This window comes from Cornus florida, unplaced genomic scaffold (assembly GCF_030987335.1).
Source record: "Cornus florida cultivar Cherokee Brave unplaced genomic scaffold, ASM3098733v1 CherokeeBrave_3.0.0_Hap2_Chr02, whole genome shotgun sequence".
Taxonomy (NCBI): domain Eukaryota; kingdom Viridiplantae; phylum Streptophyta; class Magnoliopsida; order Cornales; family Cornaceae; genus Cornus; species Cornus florida.
Genome location: NW_026775572.1, coordinates 7,115,294 through 7,134,392, shown reverse-complemented (window position 1 = coordinate 7,134,392; position 19,099 = coordinate 7,115,294). Strand labels below are relative to the sequence as shown.

Here is a 19,099-nt window from a genome sequence, read left to right as displayed (position 1 = left end):
TTTTCTAGACTGATTTGATATTTTTTTAGAAAAATTCGGATATTTAGAATTATATATATATAATTATATATGTGCAAATTAATTATATATATATATACTGTATATGTTTACGCACTGGTGGTAGTTTAGAAGGGCGATATTCCAGTGTGGTGCGACCTATGCTAAAAGTATGTGCATGTGAATCTGGGGCATTGAATTTTGAAATACTATAAGAAAATATTCATCCATGCTTTTAATTATCACTATTATGTATTTCAAAATTCAATGCCCCAGATTCACATGCACATACTTTTAGCATAGGTCGCACCACACTGGAATATCGCCCTTCTAAACTACCACCAGTGCGTAAACATATACAGTATATATATATATAATTAATTTGCACATATATAATTATATATATATAATTCTAAATATCCGAATTTTTCTAAAAAAATATCAAATCAGTCTAGAAAATTCTAGGAAAAATCCACAAGCTTAATTTATTAATTTTGGCCATAACTAAATATATGTAATTATATTTTGGTCCATTTAATTTAATTAATCACGCTACATAAAGTTAAAACAAACTATAAGAAAATTTCAGAAATAAAATTTAATTAACCTTCCCTCACATATAATATTTAAACTATCCAAACAATTCATACATATATTCACATGTTTAAATCTATAAAAAAAATTTCAAAAAAATAAACATGCTCATCTAATTCGATTAATAATTTAATTCAATACAATACAATTATTATTTCAATAATCAAGGTGATAAGTTTATGAGTTCTAAGTGGAGAAGTAGAGAAGAACTCGCCTTTTCTTTTCCGGATCCGGTCTCCTCTTACGTTCTTTGATCCGGCCTCCTCCTCGTTAGCCCTTCTTTTTCTCTCTCTAATTCTCGTATTTTTCTAACGTGGAAAAACTCCTAACCCTAAAGTCTTATATGTCTATTTATACACATCCAAAAACCTAAATCCTTTTCCCATTAGGATTATCATATAAAATAAATAATATTTATCTTTTAAATAATATATATACATACATATATTTTAATATAAATATATATATATTACCTTCCATATATAACCATTAGTTAAATAAATTATATATACCTATATATATCAATATATAATTATATTGACATATATGCCCCTACACATGATTTAATAATGAATTAATATACACATGTAATTATATAGGTATAATTATGCAAAGATAATTGTTAAATATCCTCCCAACCACGGGCCTTTACCAATTAACCTAACAAGGCTTCCTTCAAGCCCAATACCACATCCGTTGGTCCAACTTCCTTTAATCCCAATCCAAATAACTTAAATACCTAAAATAATGAAATTAAATTTAATAGCTACCAATAATTAACAATAAAGTTACACCAACATAAAATCACGCAAATCAAATAAACACTTCACTAACTAGCATTTCACAAATCAAACACCATATAAATTTAACAAATAAAATTACAAAATATAATTTAATTAAAACAATACAATTTACCTACGCACTTAATTAAATAAAACAAATCACAACTATCAAGCACCTAATTAAATAAAACAAATCACTTAAAAGTAATAATAATAATAATATAATATAAATTAATTTAATTAATAAATCCTTTTTAAAATATCGGGGTATTACATTCTTCCCCCCTAACAAAAGGAATTTCGTCCTCGGAATTCACGAATCCATGAAATGAAATTTTGATTATTTGTCCCAAACTTTCATTTTCCCTTATTCCACTGTTTGCCATGTAAGACATTTAATATGTAAATATCTATAATAAAATGCTCACAATTGTGACTTAAACACTTAGTGGTGTAATATACTAATAGTCAATGATTTGTATATATATGTATAAATATATATCACCATCATAAGCCAAAACCATCCAGATACTAATGAACATGATGCACTTATATCTACTAAGTCATTTCTACATCTACCTTGAAATAAATAAATAAATAAATATATATATATATATATATATATATATATATATATATATATATATATATATATTACTTCAATATTTTTTTGCTAGGTTTTGGATTTTAGTGGATTATTCATTTAAATGTAATTTATAGCTAAAATGTTAAATTACTGGTTAGGTTGGAATTAAGGTGAGTGGAGTTTATTTTATAGGAAACTTATAAATGATGGTTTTGGTCTAGGTCTGATTATTAATTAATCGTTGGTAAATGGATTTAACAATTTAATTGCACCTATTAATAGTTAGGATTATTGTATTGTATAAAAGTATTTATATATATTTATAGCATGGTATATTAAAGTTTAAACTTTATTAGGGTTTGTTTTGATATAGATGATTTGTTTATTGGCTTTCAGAGGTTTGGTAGAGGGAACTTGTTCGTAGGGTTTAACCCGCGATTTATTTTTTCAGGTTGTTAGAAGGTTAAGTCTCAAGGTTGAGGATCCGCAGCTGAAGGACTTATCCATTCTTTCTATTTATTTACAAGTAGGATATTATTATTGTTACAGTTGAGATTAGTATTTATTTGGTTGGAATTCTACATAGTAACTTTTGGTTAAGGGGTCCTTGAGTTACGGGATTCCCGAACTGTAACCATTTGGAAGTTATTAATGGATTTACTATTAATTAGATTTCTTCAGCGTTTTATTTTATTCTTTATTTCATTTTGTAATCTGTGCTTGTTTAAATACTTTAATTGTTTTGATATTCCCTAATTTTGTGCGCGGACTTGATCAACCCGTGTTCCGAAATTAGGGGGTATTACACGGAATGGATTAACTAAAACAGTTAACTCCTACATGGATGCATGTCCTGTCAACTAAAACAGTTGAATGACATAATGGATGGTTGCTTTATTTTTCAATCTTAGGAAGGAATTTATATATACATTTATGGTACTGTGGTACGAGCTTGAGTCTCCTGATCACGGTTAGGGTGCGTATATCGCCTAGGATGGATAACTGGACATAGGTGTTGTTCCCTGGTAGGTCTAGGTACACATTACCACATTATATGTGATTTGCATGGTATCTCTACTCAGGCTGAGACCGACCTACTGGACCAGCGAACGTCCTATAGTGTGTACTTATATCTATATGGACTACTTTAGTTATTGTTGAGCTATTTAGGATGTATTTGCGTATCGGGTTTATATACGGATTGTAGTAGATTCGAACTTGCATGTGGGCCTGATCCATTCTTATTTTTCAGGTGTTCGTCAGTACCAGGTTTAGAGCTTAATTGTGTTGATACAGATACAGACTCTCACTCTTCCGACTACATACGAGTTTCTTTATTTTTTTAGTTTTGGATTTTAATTTTGTAAACATTTTATCAGTTGAAATTATTAGGGGTCCACTAGATGGATTCCCGAGTTGTATGGATTTGAAGGATTTAAATTATATTAATTTATTATTTAAAGATTGATAATTTTTATTTTAGATTTCTTTCAGTGTATTATTAATTTATTCTTAATTCAGTTTTTATTTCTGCTTGTTTACATATTGACAATTGATATCCCTCGGATCTGTGCTAGGACTTGATCACCCGTGGCTCTAGAATCGAGAGGTATCACATGACTCGAGAATTGTCTTATCGAAGTTTGATGACCTTGTGAGATGCTAGAGTTTTGTGGCTCGATGATTGTAATACCCCTAGATTTAAAAGGATATTCCTGGTATTTAATGTATTGTTTAAATAGTATTTTAATTTAATTAATTGTTTAAATTGTATTTTTCTTTAAATTAAATTAATTGTTATTTCGTGAGTTATTTGATTAATTGCGTTTTATATTAATTGGTTAATTATTGTATTAAATGGTAATTATTTAATTATTTATAATTGAGTTATCGTAACGTAGGGTTTAGGTTTTATCATAGCCACCGTCCGTTTCAACTTAGGTAGTTTCATGGGCCGATTAAGGTTGGAATTAGGGCTTAGTCTCTAATTTTTACACGGATTAGGGTTATTGTTTTGGGCCTATAAATATATCATAATGTGGGTTTAGGGTTTTGGCAAGTACGTACAACTCTGTTCACGTACCTAGATACAGAGAGTGAGAGACAGAGAAACAGAGAAAACTTGAGTGATCTATAGAGAAGTTCAAGAAGAAGGGGACAAGGGTTTTCTTCTGGGTTTAACCAAGAGTAGCAGAGGAGTAGAGCGACAATTTAGAAGGTGGTCGGAAAACCTCAGAGACGGTGGTTTAGAGTTTCAAAGTCTGAAACTCAAAGGCAAGTTCTATCTTCCTCTTTCCCTTTGGGCCGTATTCTGTGCACCTAGATGATCTCTAGGGAATAACTAATCAATGATTGAAACCTACATGTTTATTATATGCTTGGGTGATAGTCTGTTTGTTTTAAAATCCAATATATTTACAGTTCGTGTATATTTGTTTCAGTATCCTGTACGTTAAGTATATTGATTCTGTTGTAAATTTAGTCTCTGTATTTGATTGCAACTTTTATAAACACAGTATAGGAACACTACTGGGGTTATACAAAGCTTATAGGGATGCTATTATTCTATTTTAAATACGTGTTGCAATCCGTTCCGCTTCAATTTGCATATGGTTCCAGTGTTCATACTAACAGCATGTTAAGTTGGGTAGCAAACTTAAGCTTTGTAATTGACTTAAATAACTACAATCAAACCTTGGGGATACTATCAGGAGGGTGTTAGATCCTTTAGATCAGTTTAAGAAACAAGCAGAGGGGTGGGAATTGATCGGAGAAGGAGTAGATTGACGGAAACGGAGCAGAGATGAACTGGAGGCTCTCAAGAGGGAGAGAGCCGGCTCTAGAAAGTCAAGAGCCGGCTCCCCTTCAGCAAGAGCTGGCTCCTAGGGAATTGGAGCCGGCTCCAATAGGGGAAGAGCCCGCTTCTCCATTTCAAGAGCCGGCTCCAATTTGTTTTACGTCCAGAAAGTGTTTTCTAGGGCTCTGTTTGGTGTTTTGAGCATTATTTGAGCTTCTGAGTGATTCTAATGAACTGTAGGGACTTAACAGAGGATCTAAGTAGTTAATTCTAAGTGTTATTAAACTTATTGTTGCATAGTTTAAGTCTTTAAGACAAATGATGTAGCAGTGTAAAAATATGCAACGGTGTATGCTACTAACAGAAGAAAGGAACTAAATGGCTTGATTAAATTTTAGAAATTTAATGAGACTTCATGGAGGGATTAAATAGTTAATTTTTGGGTGTTATTAAGACCCTAAATTGATTTAAGGTTAATTCTAAATTAACGGATCAAACTGTATAACACTTATGTACATTGTATACGGTTAGTGGATAGATGAAGTTTTAAATACTTAAGCTTATTTTTAGGCATTCCAGTGGGATTTAATATATTTATAAAATGGTTTTAAATATATTATAGGGTCATTGATGTGTTAGATGTGATCTATGCAGGCTCTGGATGGTAGTGGTTGAATTATGAAATCATTCCTTACAACTATATGGTTTAAATGCTTGGATTTAATTACAAATACTTGGATATTGGTTTTGGATTATAAATCGCTAAACGATTATATATATATGTGGAATTTTAATTGCTGAATTAATAGATTCTGTCAATTACATGGTTGTGGAGGATGGTATGAACCGGTATGGGACGGTGTCATACTAGGGATGGTTTAGCTTAAAACGCATAAACCTAACCTATTGGATTTAAGGGAAGGATTGTAAAGTATTGAATCCTAAACCTTGTTTAGTCAGATCGACTGATTAAGTTGAAAGACTATCTGGATTAATTATGTTTGTGTGTAGTCGGATCGACTGATTAAGTTGAATGACTACCTGGATTAAATGTTGGTTGTGTTTAAGTTAGATCGACTGATTAAGTTGAATGATTAAACTGGATTAAAATTCTTATGTCAATTTAATAAACAATAAAATGGCATACCTTGGGTTAGACGGACTTTATATATATGTTATGGCACCACGATATGGGCATGAGTCTCAGAGTCGTTGGTTAGGGAGCGTATATGCATTGGGATGCATAGCTGGATATGATGGTTGAGGTGTACCCTGTTAGGTCTGGGTATTCATGCCCACATTTGGGTGCGATTTTACATGTTGCCTTCTACTCAGGTTGAGACCCCATTATAGTCCAGTGAAGGTCCTCTAGTGTGGATATATTTATGTATGGACTAGATAGATATTGTGAGGTATTTAGGTGTATCTGCGTATCGGGTCACTGTATGGATTGCAGTTAGATTAGAACTTGTTCGTGGGCCTGACCCACTCTTATTTTTCAGGTATCGGACGGTTCCAGTCTTAGGCTTGATCGTGCTGTGCAGGGATTATCATTCATTCCACCGACGATGTAGGATGTCCTTTCATATTTTAGTATTTGGTTTTATGTCAGTTGTTTACGTTTCAGTTGAGATTTTTATTTAGGGGTCCACTAGATGGATTCCCGAGTTGTAATTCATGGAAGTTTTGGAAGTTGGATTTTATTAAGTTTTATCAGGTATTGAGGATTTTATATTAGTATTCTGTTCAGCTTTTAATAGTTATTCTTATTCCATTTTTTTTTTTTCATCTATGTTCGTTTTAAAATACTTAAATGTTTGATTTCCCTCGGGTTTGGGCCTGGGCCTGATCAACCCATGTCTCGGAAGCGAGGGGTATCACAATGATTGCCTTCTTGAGGTTTGATAACCTAATGAGATGATCGTGTGGCATTTCAAATTTTCACAACCTAGATAGTCAATAAGACCCGAAAGTTGACCCGATAACGGATCCGGAATGCAGAAGCGAAAACAAAGAAAACAAGGTTCTTAGGGATAAACGGCATCCCAAGAATAGATTTCAAAAGTCATCCAAAAATTTCAAAAATAATATATGATAAACAACAAGTCATGGGCTTTCCAAATATCATATTCTTAATTAAATCTAAGCATGCTTTAACTATAAAATTAAATCATCATTTAATTAAAATAAAAACCATTTCTAGATCTAAACTTAAAACATGCATACAAGTTATATAAACCTCAAAAACATGTAAAACACTAGAATTATAAACATGAAACACCCCCTACCTCACTTTGAGATGAAAATCTCAAATCACACAAAAATCAAACTCCATAAAATGTGATGAAATTTCGGGATTATAACGGGGACAACAAGGAGAGCAAGAAATCCTCTTGTGACAAGACCCAAATCCAAGCTTGAACTCACTCCTTAAAAATCAAAGTGCTGCAAATCAAAAACCGATTGGAGAAAAATCACCGCGTCGTCGAGGACATCAAAAAAGTCTTTATTGGGAATAGACGAATCAAAGAGGGGGTAGAAGAAAAGAGAAGAGAGAGAGGGCAGCTCCAACCTCCTCTAATGGCGGCTGTAGCTGCTGTTTTTAGAAAGTAAAAAAGGTTAAATGACTTTCTCTCTCATCCACTTACCCTAAATAGGTCAAAAAGGTGTCCCGAACCGTCCGAACGGGCCTCGTCCAGGTCCAAAAAGTGAAATCTGTCAAGACGCGCTCAAATGAAAATGGTCCGTGAATGAAAAAGTTTCAAAATGGAATTCTAAGATCAACAAAAGAAATGAGGTTGAAAATCGAGCTCCAACTGAAAAGTTATGTCCCGAACAAGTTTGACGATTAACGGGGTTTGAAAATTCAAAACAAATGAAATAAAAATTCAAAAATATTCTGGAAGTGCCAAAGTTATAAAAAGTGAAAATAAACCCATCATGAAGGTTTGAACCCAAAATGAGAAACTTTTCTGAAAACTTTTCATAATTACACAAATGCCCCTCCACAAAATAACTCAAAAAGTGAATTTCCCAAAAAGTCCAAAATGAAGTGTCATTCAAAAGATATATTTAAAAGAACCTTAAATACAAAATTTTATCAAAAGATAATTACGAAAAACACACCAACTAAAGAAAATTATTTTCAAGAATCTTTACATTTATACCCCTACGGGCAAAAATGAACATCTAGCATGCATTTGTACAAAAGTAAAAATGTGCAACACATAGAAATCAAGTATAATGAATGCATGCAAGGCTGAAATCAAATCCGAGCACGACCCGATAGGTTACGCAAAATGAAAAGATAGTGAAAAATGACGGAAAAAGGAAACTCGGGGAAAAAAAATCAACAGAAAAAAAATATCAGTAAAATTTGAGGGAATGGAAAGAAATGAAAATGATCAGGTCATTATAGATCGACTTAGTAAGATGACAAGTTTTTACTTGTACTCGATCATGTGTCACATGGGTGTATCAGTCCAAACTCATACGACTTTTTAACATGTCAACTCGGGTACAATGATCCAAGCTTATTTGACTTTTCAATGGGCTATATATAGTAGTGTAATATGACAGGCTAGATAGTTCAACTTTTATTATTATTATTCAAAAGTTCATGTAAACTTGCACACATTTACAATATTACTCCCTTGTAATGCTGGAAAACACAATCTCTTATGTGGAGAGAACATATTAGGAGTTGTCCTCTGAAGAAAAATATCTATGTACTGCTGTTTTTTTTTCTTTCTCGTATTTGGCTTATAATTTGCAATTTTATTATAAACCAAGTTCTCTTTTTCTTTTCTTTTTTTGCAATTTTAAGCAATTGTTATAAATATAGAAATAATTACATAAGTGGGGCCTTTGGCCAAACAAGCCAGCCAAAATAGACAACCCAGCCCAATAGGCAAATACAAGGAAGATGTACCCCAATACAAGGAAGATATAGCCCAATACAATGGCCCAGTTCAATAAAACAAATAACCAAAATTAATGGTTAATTAGTCGTTAATGGAGGTTATCTGCAATCAATTTCAGTGAATAACCTTAATCATAGAGAAGGGAGAAAGAAGAGAATTAGCAGTTCAATTTGGTGGTTGTCGAGGGGGACGCCTACGGTAAAAGGAAGGAAAGACATTCCATTCACTTAGAATGCGTTTTGCAGTTGCACAGTCCATAAAGAATCCTAATTTGAGATTGAGGTAATGGTGGAGCAAATTTTGTTCAGAACAACTCTTTGTGATGAGTTTTTCCCGCGAAACATCCTATCATTTCTTTCCTCCCATGTGTGGTAGACTACAGAGGAGAGACAAATCTTTCGAAACATATTTTGTGTTGAATTTGGCTTCTGATTGCTGATCCTTATAACAAGAGTGTCCCAGTTTCTGATCTAAGTGTAGAAGTGGCATTTTTATTGTATATGTCTCCAAATTGGTGAGATGAAGCAGCAGTTGAAGAATAGTGGTCATAAGATTCAATGTGATTTTTGCATATGACACATATGTTCCATAGATGTGCCATTGATTTGCAGTCCAATGTGGGGAGTCTTGATTACATTGCTAACCATAAATTGAACTGCATTCTAGGGATTGTGGGAGAATGCCACACCAGATTTTGTCATGGGGCTGAAGAGATGTGACCTATGAAGTGAGGTGCTGTATGGTTTAGATTGTATACTCTAGCTGATGAAACAGTCTAACTCTTCTTGTCATCTCTGGATGTGCAAGAAGGATGTAGAGAAAACAGTTTCGGAATTACACTGATGATGGAGGAGGGAAGTGTAATGTTCTTGTTTTTCACCATTTTCCATTTTTTTTGGAATTTTTGTTGTTGTGAAGACATTTTTGTCTTTTCTTGTTTTACGTACCAAACGCTGTGGGGTGTGCTGGATGTGTCCGAGAGTTGGTTGGGGCATTTATTTGAGTTCAGGACTTTTTGAAATGCAATAACTGCCATTTCGGCATTTTTCCCTTTCTCGGGCCGGACGATCCCGAATGGGAATCGTTACTGGAGTTATTGTGCACGGGGGTTGTGTCACAGATCCATTACGTGCCATGTATATTTATTTGGTGTATGTTTACATTGATGTGGCTTAAAATTGTGTGGTTAGTAATATATATATATATATATATATATATATATATATATATATATATAAAGTGGGATATTTTCTTAGTGGTGGTACCCACCACTAAGCTTTTTGTGGCTAAGAGACCAATTTTGGTCTCATTTCCTCTCTCTCCCTCTTCTCTTCTTTTCTTTTTCCTCTTAATCAAGCATTCAAGGCTTGATTCTTCCCACACCTTTGGGAATTTGCTAGTACTACCTTAAACAAAGTTGGAGAGCTCATCGAGGCCGTCTATTTGATAGGAGCTAAGCACCATTTTGGCCAACCCTTGGATTTCGAAATTAAGGCTTGATTTCAGGGCTTCTTGTGGAGTTGCATTCCAATTAAGGTAGGAGATTTCCTAATGCCCAAGTTTTGAATTATATTTGAGCAAATTTCAACTTGTTTTCTTTTATATTGAAACTTGTGGTTTATAACTTGTGATTTGTTATTATAATTACCTTGTTTGTGTAAGTGGTGTAGTAAATGTTGTGGATATGCCTAAATTACAATTAAATGTCATTATGCAATGCCTTGCTATGTTAATTATATGGAAACTACCATATTGAAAATTTAATGATTATAATTGTTGTGCATTGCATATCATGGCAAGGGAAGGGAAATTTTGAAAGGGAATTGGGAAGTTTTTTTTTTATTAATAATGAACCGGATTTCGCGAGTCCAGGGTTAGGTTGACTTAGAGGGAACGTAGCTCGGTAGAGGGCGTGAAAAAGTTGGTACTAGGCCCAGTAACGGTTGCCAGAATTGAAACCGGAGATGGTTATCAATCTCGCCTCTGTAAAGTCAGTTAGCGGATTTCTAAAGGTACGGGTAGAGTCGGCGTAGACCAAATTTGGGATGGATGCACCACATTTCATTTCAAGTATATCATTTGATGGAATTATGTGAAATGCTGAAATTGTTTCTTACTAAGTTGTTTATGGTGTGTGAATTCCCATTGCATGACCCCGATATCTTTCCAACTCCATTATATGTTATTTGGCTCAAGGGAGTTCAAAACTAACGCCTTGGACGACTTCTACTGAGCTTTATGCTCACCCCTTATTTTAACATTTTCAGGTTCGGGAAAGGAAGTGGCGGACGAGAACCTACCATAATTCTAGATGAGATTACGGCTTTTGTTTTATTGTATTTTGTGTATGGAGCCTAGTTCTTTTGTAACTTGTATGAAGTTGTAACTCATGGACTCCTATAAATTTTAGTTTTTGCTTCATGGATTGTAGTCTCGTGTTAATACAATTACTTTGTTCATGGTTATTGAATTATGTGAAAGATCAAATAAAATGTTGCAAATAGAGGAAGTCTTTTATATGTATCTGATTACCATGTTCAAATGGATGTTATGATGTTATATCCAATGTTTATACATATATTAAGACAGGATTTATTCGGTTTTAAGGTTCCATAGCTAGTCTTATGCATATTTTCAGGTTCATAACAGTCCAGTAGCAAATCCCAGTTCGTAGAGCCATTTCGGTCGACCGAAACTTCCAGTAGCTTCATCTATTGTTTGGAGCACAACTGGCCTACCGAAGTGGCCATTTCTGTCGACCGGTTTAGCTGCTGTTGTGCATCTTGCCATATCTTCTTGGTTTGGTTAATCATGAATATTGGGAAAATGCTTAGAGCCTCCTTGAAACATATTTGGGACGTAAAAATGAGGTAATAATACTGGACTTGATGGCACTGACTTAGGTAATCTTGGGTTCTGGTAGGGACTCGGCTCGCAGGATTTACGGGTTCGAGTCGTTACAGGAAATGACGAGAGTTGTTTGCAATGAAGTCACCAATTGTGATGTTGTCATTGAGTCCAGCATTCTTGAGGATTTGTGATGGGAAAGCACAAAGGACCTCCAGGAGCCCAATTGTCCCACCAGAAGGAGGTTGCAGAGCCATTGCCAATTCTGTGCTTGATGAGAAACCTTGTAGGGTGTCTAAATTGAAGTAATTTCCTCCAGCTCCATGAACATGTTTGTGGGATCTTGAGAGTCCATAGATTTCTGGATTTGATGAGGTGAGTGTGACATATGTCACAAGTCTGTAAATCCCAAATGTATCTAGGAATGCTGGCTTTGTTTGAGAGCTCTAAGTTAGGGATGTCCAAACCACCAGCTTGTTTGGTCTTGCAAACATTTCTCCAAACAATTTTTGCCCGTGGATTTCGATTCAGCACCTGACCACAAAAAAGCTCTGAATACTCTATGTGGTCCTTGTTTCTGTATATGACTTTGGGTCACCTGAAAACCACAGACTCGGTTCAATTTTCTAGCCCAGATTCAGTATTAGCATTGTCACTGATGTTTTGCTGCTTGGGCCCTATCAAGAGCTGGTCCAAACAGGAGAAGTGTTCTACGATTTGCCCAGATAATAAGATTTGGAATATACATGATTTTCTATATTCATGAAAATTTGAAATGGTCGGGGAAGTACTGTATGTGTCCATTGGGACTGAATTTATAGATTGTAGAAACATGCATATAGTTCAAATTGAAATGTTAAATGGACAGTTTTCAGGATTTCCATCTTTGTGGGTACTGAGAATGTGATCTGATATCATAAACACCTCTAGTTGAGATAATGTCAAGGTTTTGGGGTTTGAGGCTATGGCTTAGACCTTTCACCATGATAACACTAATTAACATACCAAGCCTGGAATGCAGACGGAGTATAGTATCCCAATGCAATGCACATAGATCGATTGGCAACATCACGTTTCTCTGTTGCTTCTGTTAGCTACAAATTATGATATCATTCTTAAATTTAATCGTGAGGAACGTGTGAACTAAAGTATGAAAAAAAAAACAGGCATCAAACCAAATGAAATTACATGCAATTTTTCTTCCATAACATCTTGTGAGAACAAAGACCGAAAAGGCAGACAACTTCTTCATTTTTTTTTCCCCAGTAGAGAAAAGGAAGACAACTTTACACAAACTAGACCATTTCTTTTTTCTTTTTGGGCACAAAACAACAGTAAAATATAAGAGAAGAAATTATCATGTACATAATTCGGTCATGAATTGTGAAGGGGAAAAGTCGTACTCCTTATTTGCTATTTGCACCTCCATTTCATATGTATCTTTTCACATTGTGGTATTTGATGCAGCACTTTATGAGCAACAACCAGTACTAGGAGGCGCCTGGTATTCTTGTTTCTGTTTTAAGATGTTTCTCTTCACTGCAGTTGATCCTTCTTCCAAAAGACTAGGAACTTCCATTATCTGTTAGAAAGAATAAAAAAATAGTACATCACCATGTCGGTACTTTCGACAGAAAATGAACTGTATATAACCAAATCATGTAACTAGCACTAATCACATAACAGCCGCCTGTTATCAAAAAGGTTTTCAACAGTTGGAAAATAGCAATTTCTACTTCCTTATTACTCTGACTGTCTAATAACCCATTCCATACTAAGATTACATCAACAAATCAAGAGGTATTAGTTGTCCATCAAATATATAAAGATATTCATATAAGAACCCAAACATGAGCAAATTTTCAAATTCTGCATCGTTATCTACAAAATGTTCAATATCTCTGTAAAAATATGGGGAAATTAATTCCTACTTGTAACCAATACATGCACAAACACACATATTATCTAGAGGTTTTAAGAACTTGGTACTTGGTAATATAACTATAGCATGACCCTATTATATAGTAACTAAATGGATCAAAATGACCCGGATGGAGGTCAACCATTGGTGAAACACATTTTTCAGATTTGTTTTACATCCTATAGTTAAGACTAGTTTCTGAATTATTTATTAGTTTGATTCCACGTGACAATTAAACAGTATAAACTCTTTTATTCGTGTACCTTTAACGCAAGCTGTTCAAAGCACTGCTCCACATTTTCTCGAGTTTTAGCACTACATTCTAGAAATAAACAACCATGCTCTTTTGCAAGAGCAATCCCTTCTTCTCTACTTACAGCCCTTTCGGATTCCTGAAATCATGCAAGCAAAATATGTAAAAGGAAAATATTAAACTTTTAGAACGTCAACTTAGTTCATGATATGTGGCTAAAAAAATTAGACGACTAACTTTGCAAGTAAAGTTTGTATAAAACTCGGATGTTCTACAACTGAAAGAAAAATAAATTAAAATAAAAAGCTCTACAACTAAAGAACACGTTCCCATTGAAATTGAAGAACAGAAGCACAAATAAGCTATATAGCCTTTTCCTAGACATGATAAGTTTAGCAATTAGGAGTTATTGCTCGGTATAATGGCAAAGGCTCATACTAAGAGAGCAGTCACTTTGTGAAAAATAATGCAAAAGGTCAGGTTAGTCTACATTTTCCCCACCCACATAACCCAGTTTATATGAAACCACCCAGGTGGTTTGCCTACAAGGGGTTCTCAGTGGGAAAGAACATAGGGGGAAAAAAGAAAAAAAGGGAAAAAGAGATGGGGGGAAAAAAGAAAAAAAGGGAAAAAGAAAAACTTCTTTTAGCAGCCAACTACATAACCCAAATGATATGAAAGCAAGCATGTAGAAATAAAAATCAACATAAAGCAATTTCCATATGGTTATAGATGCATAGATCCCTCAACTATTTAATTTGATTCACTGTCTCAGATCATTCTTTTGGGCACAAAAATCAGAGTTCGGAACTTACCCTATCAACTTTGTTTCCAACAAGCATCTTGACACAATCCTGATTAGTGGAGTAAAGATCTACTTCTTTAGCCCATACATCCGACAAATTTGTAAAAGTTTCCCTCCGTGTCACATCATAAACTATAATTCAAGCAAATAAAATAACTAAGTTCAGTAAACAAAAACCATGTGAGAATTATACAATCAAAAATATAACAGTGTAGCTCATAACAATCTGCAGAGTGTACAAATTGAAAGCCTTATTGCATGTGTACGTATGATTGCAGTAATCAATACAAAAAGTTTAGGAAACTAGTCAATACAACTAAACCACAATACTGTACCATTAGACAAAGATCACAGGTTATTGAAGAGCAAAGGAGGAAGGTTTCTGACTTCCGAGAGTCTATTAGAATAAACAGGTCAATCATTCATGACGTTCCAATGGAGTGAATGCGGGAATGAATGTGTGTTTCTAGATCATAAAATGGAGAAATTTGCCATTAAAGATGATGGGATTATTGACTCAGGTTATTCAGATAACTTAAAAGCAGTCACTTCTTCTTACAAAGCTACCTAATCCATCTCTTCCACCACTTTGAGTTGATAATATTATTATCATTGAGTGATTCATTTCCTATTTTCAAAAATTTATTCTCGTGAATTTTGTGGCCTTTTTTCCAGACTCAAACAATCATAACTATATTCTCCAAAGAGGAAATTCACATTTGGAGGAAACCAGAGTTGCTTACGTAATTTGGTATATTGCTTCTGGAAAGATTTAGAACACCACCACTTTAGTTGCCTCATTAATCCTTAAGAACCATAAGGATAGCATGACACATCTATGTCTATATATTGGAACAAAAATAATTTTTTCTCAATGATGGGCACAAAAATATTTTTTTCCAAAGATAGGAATGAGAGGAAAAGAAGGCCTCAATTCAAAAGATGCTGATTTTTTTATATTTTATTTTAGGGAACCAAAAAAAAAAGACGTGATTTTTCAATATAGATGAAGCCACAGAGAAGACTTCTATCATATTTAGCCTTCAAACATCTAAAAAGCTGCCATACAGTCCGTTAATGAATCACTGATTACTTCAAACAAAAATCATTCTCTCAAAGACTAATTTAAGAGAATAGAACTTTACATACACTGTCTTGTAGAATGAAATGATTTTATGCTGTTGTTAGCTTACCAAGAATGATTCCCTGGGCTCCTCTATAATAAGAGCTTGTCAATGTCCTGAACCTCTCCTGTCCAGCTGCAATAGACATGATGATCATACAAACCAAATTCATTTTTTCCACACAGTTGTGGTAAAGAAAATGTTATTAGATTAATCAGAAAAGAAGGCATCAGACAAAAAAAAAAACTGTCACATTTATGCAATGTGTTACTGCATGTAGTGGAGCACAACATTAGAATTAAATTACATGACCACATATGACTATGTACCATTAATCCTATAATAAGCAACAAGTCCTAATCTCCAAAAGCCATTGAGTTCAGTGAAGGAGATATCTCTGTTCCACTATAAATCAACAAAAAGTAACCACTTACCCCAATCCATCATTTCAAAATGGGGTTGTAATCTAAATCATTCCTATTTCTAGAGGTAAACATCTTGGAATTTTGACTACTGAAAAAAGCATAAATGTGCAGTAAAAAGTACATGCGTCATATCCTTATACTCTAATCATAAGATAGAGAAATTACTCGAGCATAAAATTTCTTACAAAAATAAAAAAGTTTTTCCTAATCCACTCATTCTCCCAAATTTGTACCACTGAAGCAATAAAAAGTACATCCAACCAACCAAGGGTTTAGCCCAAGCGGAATCTCCTCCTCCTTCTAAATGAAAGGTTGAGCGTTTGAGTCCCCAATGGGACAAATTGGTGCGTGTGAGTGACTTACCAAAAAAAAGTACATCCAACCAAATAGCCAATCATCAAAAAATACTAATGGCCGGAGGACCTATATGTAACCAGTGGAAATTTTCTTTTGGAGGACAAAATGAAACAATATGTCATTGCCAATCATTACCAGTGTCCCAAATTGTAAGCTTCAATCTTTTCCCACCAACTGTGAACAGCTTGATTTTAAAATCCACACCTGGAGATGATTGAGACAGGCAAAAATATCAATCTGTGAAATCTCAACTATCATATAAAGAGCTATGCTTGCATTAAGTCAATTGCAACAAAATATTTAGACAATCTAATGATTACACTAACAGTTTCTTTCCTTGGGACCGAGTTTTCATACACACTGACAAATTTAAAAAAAAAAAAAAATGACAATTTTCTTTTAAAAGAACTAATATCATATTGCTGTTCTACTGAGGAACACACAGTAAGCTGTAAAACTAAAACAATAATAGGAGCAAAACTCACATACAATTGCTGAAAAGAACTGTTCTACAATTTATTTATTTTTAATAACTGAAGTAGTTACACCAATATTGAAAAGCTGCAAATCTCAGCAAACCTTGAACGTGTCAACGGAGTGACATAAATTTCTTTAGCGCATATGAAACATGGTAATATGATTCAATGCATACCAAGTACAAATGAAGTCAATTCTTTTATATACAAACAATAACGAACCACTTCTCTAGATCCACATGCAATATTGCCGAACACCTACCACTTATGTCATATGCATGTCCCTGCAAGCAGTGACAAGCCATATCTAGCTGAAGGAGAATGAGGTGAATATGAAAGTTGGTACAGAATAGTAGGTGCACTCAGAGCCATTCACCCTCCATGCATAAAAAAAAGGACCCTATTTTAGCATGAGGTAGACATCTCAGTACGGAGCTCCTTTTCATCACACACATTTTACCACTTGTCTAATTAATTTTACATGGTGGATTGTATTTAATTCATTAATATTTTTGTTCACTCTTTATTGTACCCTCCATTGTCAAAAACTAATACTACAATTAAAATCACTGTTCATTTGTAATCCGGTTACCACCTGAGTCTTAGTCTTTACTGTAACCCGGTATACTTAAGAATGTTAGGGTTTGTATTGTCCAGAAAGGGTTTGAGAAACTTTGTACGGTGATTTCCATTTTCTTTCATTTCATTTTTCTTGATATTTTTATTTTGTACTTTGTAAGGTCACTCACGGGATAAGGGACAAGACCCCTGTGACAGCTAGTAGAATGAAATTGCTTGTATATGGGCTATTTCTTGTGTATGAGTGATTTCTTGTGTACAGTCCCTTTCCTAGTACACAAGCAATCGCTTATAGCAGCTTCTAGGAAAGTTACTCTGTACTCCATTGAATTTCACATAAATATATGATTAGAGTTCTTCCAAAGAAATTAATGAATATGCGCACATATAAACAACTATTATATATTAATCTACAAAACTTTAATTAACTACAAGAGTCCAGCAAATCAAAACAAGCACAATAGACACAAATGTAGGTAAATAAAATTGCCAAAAAATAAATAAAAGGAAGAACACTTGGACGCCATATAACTTTACTAATTAAACATCCGCACTAACTATGTGAGTTCCAAAATCAAATACGAGATCAAGAATCTGAACTGCAAACACAAATACATATATATATATATATATATATATATTGTCTATAAATAAACGTATATACGAATTTTGTATTTCTATACGTATATGTATACAAGAACAAAGAAAATTTAATGGAGAAGTACCGATTGTAGGAGCAAGATCATCGACAGAGTTAGAGATGAAGCTGACTAGAAGACTGCTTTTACCGACGCCAGAATCGCCGATCAACAAGATCTTGAACGAGAGATCGTAAGTGTTGGTCGACGATGAAGCCATTGATCAATGTTTCTCTCTCTTCAACGACAGTGACAATGCGCATATAATGGGACAGAGAACCGAAAAAAGGAAAGCGCATATGGCATATATCTCTATCTTAAAAGGGAGGAAGAGTGTGTAGAGTTTTAGAGAGAGAAAGTATAGAAAGAAAAAGAAAAACTTCTACCAGAGGAGAGCTGACAACAAACGTATTCTTTTCTTCTTTCTCTAAAAAGAAAAAAGAAAAAGAAAAGACTCAGATGCGATTCCATTTTCACGGAACGCACGGTTCGTGTCATAGCCCACCAGAGATGGTGAGACTGCGTGGCGTTCTTGTAATTAATGGGATTGAGGCATGGGGCGTTGTCTTTGCACTGGAGGCAAGATGGAGAATTGGGCTCCATGGAATTGGTGAAAGGTCACCATCTTAGTGGGCACTGGGCTTATTATTATGGTTGTGGTTTGGGGTTCGAACTTAATAGTGTACTAATTTAAGCTTTATATGGGGAGACAATATCGTTGTACTTTTTTTATTACCTTGCGATTTGATAGGATTTTTTTTTGAAAAAAGAGCGGATATGTGACATTTTGCCTAGTACGGAGTAGAAAAATTGATATACTCGTAGATATCATAAACCATCCCGATAACATCATTTTTAACCACATAAACAAAATCAGCTCAATTTTTGAGATATTTCTATAAAAATGGAAAAGTGAATAAGGCATTTTTTTTTTTTTTTATTTTTTTTTTTTTTTATTTTATAGTTTGGTTGGAGTTTTACTAATAAACTCTTAC

General features: G+C 34.1%; 1 protein-coding gene across 1 annotated transcript; it reads right to left on the bottom strand.

The window, feature by feature from the left end:
• Positions 1–12,677: 12,677 nt before the first annotated feature.
• On the bottom strand, positions 12,678–18,555 carry LOC132293370 (ras-related protein RABC2a-like). Its single transcript, XM_059790823.1, has 6 exons — positions 18,192–18,555; positions 16,547–16,615; positions 15,699–15,764; positions 14,516–14,637; positions 13,711–13,839; positions 12,678–13,108 (listed from the first exon to the last, which is right to left on the bottom strand). The coding sequence occupies exons 1-6, from the start codon at positions 18,322–18,324 to the stop codon at positions 12,998–13,000; spliced, it is 630 nt and encodes a 209-aa protein (XP_059646806.1). The 5' UTR covers positions 18,325–18,555; the 3' UTR covers positions 12,678–12,997.
• Between the last annotated feature and the right edge of the window lie 544 nt (positions 18,556–19,099).

Bases quoted from the DNA above. Each gene is read 5' to 3' on its own strand.
- LOC132293370 (XM_059790823.1), bottom strand. From the start codon at position 18,324: ATGGCTTCATCGTCGACCAACACTTACGATCTCTCGTTCAAGATCTTG. The intron at 15,765-16,546 runs GTAATGATTGGC...TGTCTATTGCAG, and splicing joins GCTTACAATTTGGGACACTG to CTGGACAGGAGAGGTTCAGG. The intron at 14,638-15,698 runs GTAAGCTAACAA...CTTGAATTATAG, and splicing joins AGCCCAGGGAATCATTCTTG to TTTATGATGTGACACGGAGG.